The sequence below is a fragment of the Hemitrygon akajei genome, chromosome 10, assembly GCF_048418815.1.
Source record: "Hemitrygon akajei chromosome 10, sHemAka1.3, whole genome shotgun sequence".
Taxonomy (NCBI): domain Eukaryota; kingdom Metazoa; phylum Chordata; class Chondrichthyes; order Myliobatiformes; family Dasyatidae; genus Hemitrygon; species Hemitrygon akajei.
The window spans coordinates 148,644,371-148,660,067 of NC_133133.1; the positions used below are offsets into that span (position 1 = coordinate 148,644,371).

At 41.0% G+C, this 15,697-nt stretch overlaps 1 protein-coding gene across 1 annotated transcript in view; it reads right to left on the minus strand.

Annotated features, from left to right (window-relative positions):
- Nucleotides 1-398: 398 nt before the first annotated feature.
- Nucleotides 399-15,697, minus strand: part of LOC140734032 (stimulated by retinoic acid gene 8 protein-like) — an 80,667-nt gene continuing 65,368 nt past the window's right edge. Inside the window, exon 8 of the mRNA XM_073057611.1 lies at nucleotides 399-552. Within this exon, the coding sequence (XP_072913712.1) occupies nucleotides 399-552 (154 nt within the window). The remainder of the gene's footprint in view (nucleotides 553-15,697) is intronic.

A 15,697-nucleotide genomic window follows, 5' to 3' on the forward strand; every position in this document is an offset into this window, starting at 1 on the left:
TGACAGCCATAATGGTTGTTTTCATTGCATTCCCCATAATGCCAGAAGAGAGTAGGTTCTGCAGTGTGAGCAGCCAGCAAATCCTCTACACCCCACCTCTACAGACTCACATCATGCCCACCTCTGGCACTCCTCTACCAACTCCTGGTATTTGGTTTTCTTACATTCAAATGCCTCATCAGTCCGGTCTTCCCAATGCACAGTCAGTTCTACCGTGACCACCTACTTTGAGATTTCTGACAGAATGACCATGCCAGGCCTCAGCGATGATAATGTGATGAAGTCAGGGAACTGCAATTGCTTGCCAAGATCGACTTTCAGTTGCCATGGTGATCAAGCCTGGTGCTGACCTGGGCTGAGGCTGTAGTTGGTCTCCAGTTTTGACAAAGGCTATGGACTTACTGGGCTGCTGAAGTGCTCAGGGTCATCCTGTTCTTAATGGCAAAGGAGATAGTTTCTGCCACTGCCTTCAGCAACTGGTCGTGGCGCCAGCAGTAGCGGCCTTCTCCCAGGGCTTTCGGGCAGCTGCCGAGGATAGGCTCCAGGGTCCCTCTGCCAGAGCAGAAAGGACATAAACAGTTTATTGTTATACTAGCTTGAAAAATGCTTTGAATGTTTTTTTGGGAGAGCTCTTGTAGAATCAGATCTCTGTAACTTATTTGAACCCGGAAAGCCACTATATTTGGAAATCCTGATAATTCAGTATTTGGTTCACCAGCACAGTTTCTCATTTACGCTTTAAATACCTGGGCCCTAGTTCCCACTCTGTCTTTCAATTCACCAGGATACCATTTCTCACACTCCCTTTAAATGTACTAATGCTCTGTTTCTTTAAGCCACTGAGAACCATTTCTTGTGCCACTTTGATACTCACCGAGTTTACTGTAGAAATTTAGTTTTCTACCATGCAAAAAAAAGTGAATTAAAATTGTGTTGGGGTATAAGTAGGAATGATACCCAATAGTTCAGAAAATCTGCAGAATGGCACCATCAAAATCCCAAGGATGCCAGATTATTAGAGTTTTACACTTACTCTAAAATTTTATAATGATGACAACTCTAATTGGTGAAGGGTCCCCAGCACGCTAGAAATGAGACTATCATTCCTTCTTGAAATCAGAAGGAAGATGGGGTTTAGACCTTCTGATAAACCTCAGCAACAAATATTGACCTGCACTTACTCAACATACAGGTAGCCTCTGGAGCTGCACTGTGCATAAATACAGCTTAGATGGGAAGGGAAGGGGTTGGTACAAACTCTCAGCTTAGGTGACAAAGAGTTTCCATCAAAAACCTCCAATTCCATGTTGACCTAAATTACTGGTCATATTGGGAGAGTTCTACAAAGTGCCAACATTATACACACTGTACACTTTGTAGTACAAAGTGTATTTCCTCCTCTGGACAAACATTTCCTTTGTTGCTAGGTTATGTTACAACTGGCATTAAATGTTGTGTAACCCATTCTCTTCAAGGTTATAAGAGGAGATAGATGACTGTGTAACCTGCCCAAGTCACCCTGACTCAGATAGATGATGTCTAATTATCATCTGAAGTCAGTGGAGTGGATCTTGACCCTCCAAAATGGGCACTAGTAAGCCAACACCCTTTTTATTGCCTACAATCAGCATGGATCTTTCTGTGTGTGAATTTAACTAAATATAACATTGGGATTTTCCTTTACGTTGCCACCCTTGCCCATCACTTCATCAGAAAACAGATCATTAAGAAGCAAAGGTCACTTGCTCCTTGCCTCCACTTCATTTGAGTCATAGGCACTTTGCATCGAGAGTCAGAAGGTTAACTTGTTCAATTCTGCTGTCATAGGTAATAAGTCAAGTACTCACATTGACAAGTAGTTTAGGTAATTGTTTATCAGTACTGTGGTTCAAGACTTCATGGGTTAAAGTACACAGTTAGCAACTTCCAACTTTATTTAAAATTAATGGCCACCCAATTATAACAGAGATGAGTTTAAAAAATTCTCTCAAAATGTAGGGAGTCTTTGAAACTTTCTTCGTCAAAGAGAGAAGCAGAGTCTGGAAGGTTACGATACAGTACATATACTGGAATGTAGACCTGAGGTTACAACAGATCACCTTGATCTTACTAAATGGTGGAGCCAACTGCTCTGACTCCAGATTCATCTGATCATGTCTGACCACTGAAGTGGGCAGGTTTCGTTTGCCATTGGAGTTGGAGGTGCACTTTGGATATAAGCTGCCTTGGAGAAAACAAAGGAGTCATCTATTAATATCATCCACCTTACCTTGAATCTCCTTTGCACATCTGGTTCTGGGAAAATTAAATGCTAGGAATCTGATCATTGTTACTTCTTTACACAAACATATTGGCTTCATAGATATCATTGAGCCTGAGAATCTAAAAAGTAATAACAACATCCTTTGCTTTCAGAGCCCCAAGTGTACAAAGAATTAATTGGCTAAAATCTACATGCTGTGGTCTCCAAATGTGAATTGGAGGGACTATCACTCCAAGAATGTGATTCAACAACCACTGCAAAAGGGTTTTCATCTCAATTTCCACCACTCTGCCTGCTACCAGACAATTATTGCAAAGTTATTTACTTGGTCACAAAACAACTGGAGGAGTGTGGTATTGGCAACTGGTGGATGTTCTACTCATGACATTGAGATATAATGCATGTGAAAAACCTTGATGCACACCGGGGTTTTTAACAAACTCTCTTTCAGAATCCAAGCATAACAGGGTGGTGCGACAGGTAATGACATCGTCTTCCAGCTCCAGGTTGTGTGTGGAAATTCCCCCATGACAGTGTGTACCCCTCATCATCCAATTTTTTCCTAGATCCCAGGATACGTTCTGGTTGTTGGATTAGTTGGTTACCGTAAATGACCCCGGTGTAGGTGGCTAGCGGAAGAAACAGGGAGCTTTGACTGGGTATGTGTGAGAAAGAAGTTAACAAATGTTAGAAATAATTAAGTGAGGGAATGAGATTGTTTGGGGAGCTGGCAGAGAATCGGAAAGCTAAATGACCTTTTATGTTGTTATGAATTATGAAGAAATTCAGGCGCTGAGGCAGAATGGGAGCATTCTCTGGGAGATTGCCCCAGTTTATTCTGCACAATTTTGTCTTTATGAAGGAAAAATCAGAATCAGAATCAGGATCAGGTTTATTATCACTGGCATGTGTTGTGAAATTTCTCATCTTTGCAGCAGCAGTACAATGCAATACAGAATTGCTATATATATATATATTAGTTAAATTAAATAGAAATAATCGTAGAACACCAGAGGAAAGAAACAGCAATGTAGAGGATGGCACTGGTGAGAAGATTGAAAATTGCACAGCAAACAATTCACACATCAAGTTATCAGGCAGACCAGTCAGACTTAATGTATCATCCTGGATGAGAGGCCATTGTAGTTACCCTTCCATTCTTGTCTTTGAGAAGGCAGCGGTGAGCCATGTTCCAGAACCCCTGCAAAGCTCCTGGTGAAGGGACTTCCACAGTGTTGTTGCATTTGGATTTCAGGAATTAGACTCCACAATGGTGAGGGAAAGGTGATATACTTCCAAGACAAGAGGGCTTGTGACTCAGAAGGGAATTTCCAGATGGTATTGTTACCTTTCCAAATACTGCCTTTATTTTTCCAGGTGCTCCAGGTTGCTAGTTTGGTTCAAATTTCAGGAAACCTTGATGGGTAACAAAGATCTCAGTTGAGTTTCACCAACTGAAAATATTTCACATACCAAATATTGAAAGAGATAGAGCGGACATGGAGATTATGTTTCCAGTAGTAGGAGAGTCTAACATTAGAGTGCACAAGCTGAGACTGAAAGAACATCCCTGTACTGTATAACAGAAATGAGGTAGAATTTCTTCAGCCAGACAATGGCGAATCTCTGGAATTCATTGCTATAAACGTTGTGGAGTCAAAGTCTTTGGGTACATTTAAAGTGGATGTTGATAGGATCTTGATTAGTAAGGGTGTCAAAGATGATGGGGAGTAGGCATGAAAATAGGGTGGAGAGGGGAAGAATTAATTAGCCACAATTGAATGATGGAGCAGACTCAAAGGAATGACCTAATTCTACTCCTATGTTTTATGGTCTTATAATATTTTGGAGATGTCCATGTTGCATAGCTGGTGAAGGGACAGAATATTGTACAATGTCCATTTTCCATAGCTGGTGAAGGGACAGAATATTGTACAATGTCCATGTTGCATAGCTGGTAGAGGGACAGAATATTGTACAATGTTCATGTTGCATAGCTGGCAGAGGGACAGAATATTGTACAATGTTCATGTTCCATAGCTGGTGAAGGGACAGAATATTGTACAATGTTCATGTTGCATAGCTGGCAGAGGGACAGAATATTGTACAATGTTCATGTTGCATAGCTGGTGAAGGGACAGAATATTGTACAATGTTCATGCTGCATAGCTGGTAGAGGGACAGAATATTGTACAATGTCCATGTTGCATAGCTGGTAGAGGGACAGAATATTGTACAATGTCCATGTTGCATAGCTGGTGAAGGGATAGAATATTGTACAATGTCCATGTTGCATAGCTGGTAGAGGGACAGAATATTGTACAATGTCCATGATGCATAGCTGGTGAAGGGACAGAATATTGTACAATGTCCATTTTCCATAGCTGGTGAAGGGACAAAATATTGTACAATGTCCATGTTGCATAGCTGGTGAAGGGACAGAATATTGTACAATGTCCATGTTACATAGCTGGTGAAGGGACAGAATATTGTACAATGTCCATGTTGCATAGCTGGTGAAGGGACAGAATATTGTACAATGTCCATGTTGCATAGCTGGCGGAGGGACAGAATATTGTACAATGTCCATGTTGCATAACTGGTGAAGGGATAGAATATTGTACAATGTCCATGTTGCATAGCTGGTAGAGGGACAGAATATTGTACAATGTCCATGTTGCATAGCTGGCGGAGGGACAGAATATTGTACAATGTCCATGTTGCATAACTGGTAGAGGGACAGAATATTGTACAATGTTCATGTTGCATAGCTGGTAGAGGGACAGAATATTGTACAATGTTCATGTTGCATAGCTGGTAGAGGGACAGAATATTGTACAATGTTCATGTTGCATAGCTGGTAGAGGGACAGAATATTGTACAATGTTCATGTTGCATAGCTGGTAGAGGGATAGAATATTGTACAATGTCCATGTTGCATAGCTGGTAGAGGGATAGAATATTGTACAATGTCCATGTTGCATAGCTGGTAGAGGGACAGAATATTGTACAATGTCCATGTTGCATAGCTGGTGAAGGGATAGTATATTGTACAATGTTCATGTTGCATAGCTGGTGAAGGGACAGAATATTGTACAATGTCCATGTTGCATAGCTGGTAGAGGGACAGAATATTGTACAATGTCCATGTTGCATAGCTGGTAGAGGGACAGAATATTGTACAATGTCCATGTTGCATAGCTGGTGAAGGGATAGTATATTGTACAATGTTCATGTTGCATAGCTGGTGAAGGGACAGAATATTGTACAATGTCCATGTTGCATAGCTGGTAGAGGGACAGAACATTGTACAATGTCCATGTTGCATAGCTGGTGAAGGGATAGTATATTGTACAATGTTCATGTTGCATAGCTGGTGAAGGGACAGAATATTGTACAATGTCCATGTTGCATAGCTGGTAGAGGGACAGAATATTGTACAATGTCCATGTTGCATAGCTGGTAGAGGGACAGAATATTGTACAATGTCCATGTTGCATAGCTGGTGAAGGGATAGTATATTGTACAATGTTCATGTTGCATAGCTGGTGAAGGGACAGAATATTGTACAATGTCCATGTTGCATAGCTGGTAGAGGGACAGAATATTGTACAATGTCCATGTTGCATAGCTGGTGAAGGGACAGAATATTGTACAATGTTCATGTTGCATAGCTGGTAGAGGGACAGAATATTGTACAATGTCCATGTTGCATAGCTGGTAGAGGGACAGAATATTGTACAATGTCCATGTTGCATAGCTGGTAGAGGGACAGAATATTGTACAATGTCCATGTTGCATAGCTGGTGAAGGGATAGAATATTGTACAATGTCCATGTTGCATAGCTGGTAGAGGGACAGAATATTGTACAATATCCATGTTGCATAGCTGGTGTAGGGACAGAATATTGTACAATGTTCATGTTGCATAGCTGGTAGAGGGACAGAATATTGTACAATGTACATGTTGCATAGCTGGTAGAGGGACAGAATATTGTACAATGTCCATGTTGCATAACTGGTAGAGGGACAGAATATTGTACAATGTCCATGTTGCAAAGCTGGTAGAGGGACAGAATATTGTACAATGTCCATGTTGCATAGCTGGTGAAGGGACAGAATATTGTACAATGTTCATGTTGCATAGCTGGTAGAGGGACAGAATATTGTACAATGTCCATGTTGCATAGCTGGTAGAGGGACAGAATATTGTACAATGTCCATGTTGCATAACTGGTAGAGGGACAGAATATTGTACAATGTCCATGTTGCATAGCTGGTGAAGGGACAGAATATTGTACAATGTTCATGTTGCAAAGCTGGTAGAGGGACAGAATATTGTACAATGTCCATGTTGCATAGCTGGTGAAGGGACAGAATATTGTACAATGTTCATGTTGCAAAGCTGGTAGAGGGACAGAATATTGTACAATGTCCATGTTGCATAGCTGGTGAAGGGACAGAATATTGTACAATGTCCATGTTGCATAGCTGGTAGAGGGACAGAATATTGTACAATGTCCATGTTGCATAGCTGGTGAAGGGACAGAATATTGTACAATGTTGCATAGCTGGTAGAGGGACAGAATATTGTACAATGTTCATGTTGCATAGCTGGTAGAGGGATAGAATATTGTACAATGTCCATGTTGCATAGCTGGTAGAGGGATAGAATATTGTACAATGTCCATGTTGCATAGCTGGTAGAGGGACAGAATATTGTACAATGTCCATGTTGCATAGCTGGTGAAGGGATAGTATATTGTACAATGTTCATGTTGCATAGCTGGTGAAGGGACAGAATATTGTACAATGTCCATGTTGCATAGCTGGTAGAGGGACAGAATATTGTACAATGTCCATGTTGCATAGCTGGTAGAGGGACAGAATATTGTACAATGTCCATGTTGCATAGCTGGTGAAGGGATAGTATATTGTACAATGTTCATGTTGCATAGCTGGTGAAGGGACAGAATATTGTACAATGTCCATGTTGCATAGCTGGTAGAGGGACAGAACATTGTACAATGTCCATGTTGCATAGCTGGTGAAGGGATAGTATATTGTACAATGTTCATGTTGCATAGCTGGTGAAGGGACAGAATATTGTACAATGTCCATGTTGCATAGCTGGTAGAGGGACAGAATATTGTACAATGTCCATGTTGCATAGCTGGTAGAGGGACAGAATATTGTACAATGTCCATGTTGCATAGCTGGTGAAGGGATAGTATATTGTACAATGTTCATGTTGCATAGCTGGTGAAGGGACAGAATATTGTACAATGTCCATGTTGCATAGCTGGTAGAGGGACAGAATATTGTACAATGTCCATGTTGCATAGCTGGTGAAGGGACAGAATATTGTACAATGTTCATGTTGCATAGCTGGTAGAGGGACAGAATATTGTACAATGTCCATGTTGCATAGCTGGTAGAGGGACAGAATATTGTACAATGTCCATGTTGCATAGCTGGTAGAGGGACAGAATATTGTACAATGTCCATGTTGCATAGCTGGTGAAGGGATAGAATATTGTACAATGTCCATGTTGCATAGCTGGTAGAGGGACAGAATATTGTACAATATCCATGTTGCATAGCTGGTGTAGGGACAGAATATTGTACAATGTTCATGTTGCATAGCTGGTAGAGGGACAGAATATTGTACAATGTACATGTTGCATAGCTGGTAGAGGGACAGAATATTGTACAATGTCCATGTTGCATAACTGGTAGAGGGACAGAATATTGTACAATGTCCATGTTGCAAAGCTGGTAGAGGGACAGAATATTGTACAATGTCCATGTTGCATAGCTGGTGAAGGGACAGAATATTGTACAATGTTCATGTTGCATAGCTGGTAGAGGGACAGAATATTGTACAATGTCCATGTTGCATAGCTGGTAGAGGGACAGAATATTGTACAATGTCCATGTTGCATAACTGGTAGAGGGACAGAATATTGTACAATGTCCATGTTGCATAGCTGGTGAAGGGACAGAATATTGTACAATGTTCATGTTGCAAAGCTGGTAGAGGGACAGAATATTGTACAATGTCCATGTTGCATAGCTGGTGAAGGGACAGAATATTGTACAATGTTCATGTTGCAAAGCTGGTAGAGGGACAGAATATTGTACAATGTCCATGTTGCATAGCTGGTGAAGGGACAGAATATTGTACAATGTCCATGTTGCATAGCTGGTAGAGGGACAGAATATTGTACAATGTCCATGTTGCATAGCTGGTGAAGGGACAGAATATTGTACAATGTTGCATAGCTGGTAGAGGGACAGAATATTGTACAATGTCCATGTTGCATAGCTGGTAGAGGGACAGAATATTGTACAATGTTCATGTTGCATAGCTGGTGAAGGGACAGAATATTGTACAATGTTCATGTTGCATAGCTGGCAGAGGGACAGAATATTGTACAATGTCCATGTTGCATAGCTGGTAGAGGGACAGAATATTGTACAATGTCCATGTTGCATAGCTGGTGAAGGGACAGAATATTGTACAATGTCCATGTTGCATAGCTGGTAGAGGGACAGAATATTGTACAATGTTCATGTTGCATAGCTGGTGAAGGGACAGAATATTGTACAATGTCCATGTTGCATAGCTGGTAGAGGGACAGAATATTGTACAATGTCCATGTTGCATAGCTGGTGAAGGGACAGAATATTGTACAATGTTCATGTTGCATAGCTGGTGAAGGGACAGAATATTGTACAATGTTCATGTTGCATAGCTGGTGAAGGGACAGAATATTGTACAATGTTCATGCTGCATAGCTGGTAGAGGGACAGAATATTGTACAATGTCCATGTTGCATAGCTGGTAGAGGGACAGAATATTGTACAATGTCCATGTTGCATAACTGGTGAAGGGACAGAATATTGTACAATATCCATGTTGCATAACTGGTAGAGGGACAGAATATTGTACAATGTCCATGTTGCATAGCTGGTAGAGGGACAGAATATTGTACAATGTCCATGTTGCATAGCTGGTGAAGGGACAGAATATTGTACAATGTCCATGTTGCATAGCTGGTAGAGGGACAGAATATTGTACAATGTCCATGTTGCATAGCTGGTAGAGGGACAGAATATTGTACAATGTCCATGTTGCATAGCTGGTAGAGGGACAGAATATTGTACAATGTCCATGTTGCATAGCTGGTGAAGGGACAGAATATTGTACAATGTCCATGTTGCATAGCTGGTAGAGGGACAGAATATTGTACAATGTCCATGTTGCATAGCTGGTAGAGGGACAGAATATTGTACAATGTCCATGTTGCATAGCTGGTGAAGGGACAGAATATTGTTCAATGTTCATGTTGCATAGCTGGTAGAGGGACAGAATATTGTACAATGTCCATGTTGCATAGCTGGTAGAGGGACAGAATATTGTACAATGTCCATGTTGCATAGCTGGTAGAGGGACAGAATATTGTACAATGTCCATGTTGCATAACTGGTAGAGGGACAGAATATTGTACAATGTCCATGTTGCATAGCTGGTGAAGGGACAGAATATTGTACAATGTTCATGTTGCAAAGCTGGTAGAGGGACAGAATATTGTACAATGTCCATGTTGCATAGCTGGTGAAGGGACAGAATATTGTACAATGTTCATGTTGCAAAGCTGGTAGAGGGACAGAATATTGTACAATGTCCATGTTGCATAGCTGGTGAAGGGACAGAATATTGTACAATGTCCATGTTGCATAGCTGGTAGAGGGACAGAATATTGTACAATGTCCATGTTGCATAGCTGGTGAAGGGACAGAATATTGTACAATGTTGCATAGCTGGTAGAGGGACAGAATATTGTACAATGTCCATGTTGCATAGCTGGTAGAGGGACAGAATATTGTACAATGTTCATGTTGCATAGCTGGTGAAGGGACAGAATATTGTACAATGTTCATGTTGCATAGCTGGCAGAGGGACAGAATATTGTACAATGTTGCATAGCTGGTAGAGGGACAGAATATTGTACAATGTCCATGTTGCATAGCTGGTGAAGGGACAGAATATTGTACAATGTCCATGTTGCATAGCTGGTAGAGGGACAGAATATTGTACAATGTTCATGTTGCATAGCTGGTGAAGGGACAGAATATTGTACAATGTCCATGTTGCATAGCTGGTAGAGGGACAGAATATTGTACAATGTCCATGTTGCATAGCTGGTGAAGGGACAGAATATTGTACAATGTTCATGTTGCATAGCTGGTGAAGGGACAGAATATTGTACAATGTTCATGTTGCATAGCTGGTGAAGGGACAGAATATTGTACAATGTTCATGCTGCATAGCTGGTAGAGGGACAGAATATTGTACAATGTCCATGTTGCATAGCTGGTAGAGGGACAGAATATTGTACAATGTCCATTTTGCATAACTGGTGAAGGGACAGAATATTGTACAATATCCATGTTGCATAACTGGTAGAGGGACAGAATATTGTACAATGTCCATGTTGCATAGCTGGTAGAGGGACAGAATATTGTACAATGTCCATGTTGCATAGCTGGTAGAGGGACAGAATATTGTACAATGTCCATGTTGCATAGCTGGTGAAGGGACAGAATATTGTACAATGTCCATGTTGCATAGCTGGTAGAGGGACAGAATATTGTACAATGTCCATGTTGCATAGCTGGTAGAGGGACAGAATATTGTACAATGTCCATGTTGCATAACTGGTAGAGGGACAGAATATTGTACAATGTCCATGTTGCATAGCTGGTGAAGGGACAGAATATTGTTCAATGTTCATGTTGCATAGCTGGTAGAGGGACAGAATATTGTACAATGTCCATGTTGCATAGCTGGTGAAGGGACAGAATATTGTACAATGTCCATGTTGCATAGCTGGTAGAGGGACAGAATATTGTACAATGTCCATGTTGCATAGCTGGTGAAGGGACAGAATATTGTTCAATGTTCATGTTGCATAGCTGGTAGAGGGACAGAATATTGTACAATGTCCATGTTGCATAGCTGGTAGAGGGACAGAATATTGTACAATGTCCATGTTGCATAGCTGGTGAAGGGACAGAATATTGTACAATGTCCATGTTACATAGCTGGTGAAGGGACAGAATATTGTACAATGTCCATGTTGCATAGCTGGTGAAGGGACAGAATATTGTACAATGTCCATGTTGCATAGCTGGCGGAGGGACAGAATATTGTACAATGTCCATGTTGCATAACTGGTAGAGGGACAGAATATTGTACAATGTCCATGTTGCAAAGCTGGTAGAGGGACAGAATATTGTACAATGTCCATGTTGCATAGCTGGTGAAGGGACAGAATATTGTACAATGTTCATGTTGCATAGCTGGTAGAGGGACAGAATATTGTACAATGTCCATGTTGCATAGCTGGTAGAGGGACAGAATATTGTACAATGTCCATGTTGCATAACTGGTAGAGGGACAGAATATTGTACAATGTCCATGTTGCATAGCTGGTGAAGGGACAGAATATTGTACAATGTTCATGTTGCAAAGCTGGTAGAGGGACAGAATATTGTACAATGTCCATGTTGCATAGCTGGTAGAGGGACAGAATATTGTACAATGTCCATGTTGCATAGCTGGTGAAGGGACAGAATATTGTACAATGTCCATGTTGCATAGCTGGTAGAGGGACAGAATATTGTACAATGTTCATGTTGCAAAGCTGGTAGAGGGACAGAATATTGTACAATGTCCATGTTGCATAGCTGGTGAAGGGACAGAATATTGTACAATGTCCATGTTGCATAGCTGGTAGAGGGACAGAATATTGTACAATGTCCATGTTGCATAGCTGGTGAAGGGACAGAATATTGTACAATGTTGCATAGCTGGTAGAGGGACAGAATATTGTACAATGTCCATGTTGCATAGCTGGTAGAGGGACAGAATATTGTACAATGTTCATGTTGCATAGCTGGTGAAGGGACAGAATATTGTACAATGTTCATGTTGCATAGCTGGCAGAGGGACAGAATATTGTACAATGTTGCATAGCTGGTAGAGGGACAGAATATTGTACAATGTCCATGTTGCATAGCTGGTGAAGGGAAAGAATATTGTACAATGTCCATGTTGCATAGCTGGTAGAGGGACAGAATATTGTACAATGTTCATGTTGCATAGCTGGTGAAGGGACAGAATATTGTACAATGTCCATGTTGCATAGCTGGTAGAGGGACAGAATATTGTACAATGTCCATGTTGCATAGCTGGTGAAGGGACAGAATATTGTACAATGTTCATGTTGCATAGCTGGTGAAGGGACAGAATATTGTACAATGTTCATGTTGCATAGCTGGTGAAGGGACAGAATATTGTACAATGTTCATGCTGCATAGCTGGTAGAGGGACAGAATATTGTACAATGTCCATGTTGCATAGCTGGTAGAGGGACAGAATATTGTACAATGTCCATGTTGCATAACTGGTGAAGGGACAGAATATTGTACAATATCCATGTTGCATAACTGGTAGAGGGACAGAATATTGTACAATGTCCATGTTGCATAGCTGGTAGAGGGACAGAATATTGTACAATGTCCATGTTGCATAGCTGGTAGAGGGACAGAATATTGTACAATGTCCATGTTGCATAGCTGGTGAAGGGACAGAATATTGTACAATGTCCATGTTGCATAGCTGGTAGAGGGACAGAATATTGTACAATGTTCATGTTGCATAGCTGGTGAAGGGACAGAATATTGTACAATGTTCATGTTGCATAGCTGGTAGAGGGACAGAATATTGTACAATGTCCATGTTGCATAGCTGGTAGAGGGACAGAATATTGTACAATGTCCATGTTGCATAGCTGGTGAAGGGACAGAATATTGTACAATGTCCATGTTACATAGCTGGTGAAGGGACAGAATATTGTACAATGTCCATGTTGCATAGCTGGTGAAGGGACAGAATATTGTACAATGTCCATGTTGCATAGCTGGCGGAGGGACAGAATATTGTACAATGTCCATGTTGCATAACTGGTAGAGGGACAGAATATTGTACAATGTCCATGTTGCAAAGCTGGTAGAGGGACAGAATATTGTACAATGTCCATGTTGCATAGCTGGTGAAGGGACAGAATATTGTACAATGTTCATGTTGCATAGCTGGTAGAGGGACAGAATATTGTACAATGTCCATGTTGCATAGCTGGTAGAGGGACAGAATATTGTACAATGTCCATGTTGCATAACTGGTAGAGGGACAGAATATTGTACAATGTCCATGTTGCATAGCTGGTGAAGGGACAGAATATTGTACAATGTTCATGTTGCAAAGCTGGTAGAGGGACAGAATATTGTACAATGTCCATGTTGCATAGCTGGTAGAGGGACAGAATATTGTACAATGTCCATGTTGCATAGCTGGTGAAGGGACAGAATATTGTACAATGTCCATGTTGCATAGCTGGTAGAGGGACAGAATATTGTACAATGTTCATGTTGCAAAGCTGGTAGAGGGACAGAATATTGTACAATGTCCATGTTGCATAGCTGGTGAAGGGACAGAATATTGTACAATGTCCATGTTGCATAGCTGGTAGAGGGACAGAATATTGTACAATGTCCATGTTGCATAGCTGGTGAAGGGACAGAATATTGTACAATGTTGCATAGCTGGTAGAGGGACAGAATATTGTACAATGTCCATGTTGCATAGCTGGTAGAGGGACAGAATATTGTACAATGTTCATGTTGCATAGCTGGTGAAGGGACAGAATATTGTACAATGTTCATGTTGCATAGCTGGCAGAGGGACAGAATATTGTACAATGTTGCATAGCTGGTAGAGGGACAGAATATTGTACAATGTCCATGTTGCATAGCTGGTGAAGGGAAAGAATATTGTACAATGTCCATGTTGCATAGCTGGTAGAGGGACAGAATATTGTACAATGTTCATGTTGCATAGCTGGTGATGGGACAGAATATTGTACAATGTCCATGTTGCATAGCTGGTAGAGGGACAGAATATTGTACAATGTCCATGTTGCATAGCTGGTGAAGGGACAGAATATTGTACAATGTTCATGTTGCATAGCTGGTGAAGGGACAGAATATTGTACAATGTTCATGTTGCATAGCTGGTGAAGGGACAGAATATTGTACAATGTTCATGCTGCATAGCTGGTAGAGGGACAGAATATTGTACAATGTCCATGTTGCATAGCTGGTAGAGGGACAGAATATTGTACAATGTCCATGTTGCATAACTGGTGAAGGGACAGAATATTGTACAATATCCATGTTGCATAACTGGTAGAGGGACAGAATATTGTACAATGTCCATGTTGCATAGCTGGTAGAGGGACAGAATATTGTACAATGTCCATGTTGCATAGCTGGTAGAGGGACAGAATATTGTACAATGTCCATGTTGCATAGCTGGTGAAGGGACAGAATATTGTACAATGTCCATGTTGCATAGCTGGTAGAGGGACAGAATATTGTACAATGTTCATGTTGCATAGCTGGTGAAGGGACAGAATATTGTACAATGTTCATGTTGCATAGCTGGTGAAGGGGCAGAATATTGTACAATGTCCATGTTGCATAGCTGGTAGAGGGACAGAATATTGTACAATGTCCATGTTGCATAGCTGGTGAAGGGACAGAATATTGTACAATGTTCATGTTGCAAAGCTGGTAGAGGGACAGAATATTGTACAATGTCCGTGTTGCATAGCTGGTGAAGGGACAGAATATTGTACAATGTCCATGTTGCATAGCTGGTAGAGGGACAGAATATTGTACAATGTTCATGTTGCATAGCTGGTGAAGTGACAGAATATTGTACAATGTCCATGTTGCATAGCTGGTGAAGGGACAGAATATTGTACAATGTCCATGTTGCATAGCTGGTAGAGGGACAGAATATTGTACAATGTCCATGTTGCATAACTGGTGAAGGGACAGAATATTGTACAATGTTCATGTTGCAAAGCTGGTAGAGGGACAGAATATTGTACAATGTCCATGTTGCATAGCTGGTGAAGGGACAGAATATTGTACAATGTCCATGTTGCAGAGCTGGTGAAGGGACAGAATATTGTTCAATGTCCATGTTGCATAGCTGGTAGAGGGACAGAATATTGTACAATGTCCATGTTGCATAGCTGGTAGAGGGACAGAATATTGTACAATGTTCATGTTGCATAGCTGGTGATGGGACAGAATATTGTACAATGTCCATGTTGCATAGCTGGTAGAGGGACAGAATATTGTACAATGTCCATGTTGCATAGCTGGTGAAGGGACAGAATATTGTACAATGTTCATGTTGCATAGCTGGTGAAGGGACAGAATATTGTACAATGTTCATGTTGCATAGCTGGTGAAGGGACAGAATATTGTACAATGTTCATGCTGCATAGCTGG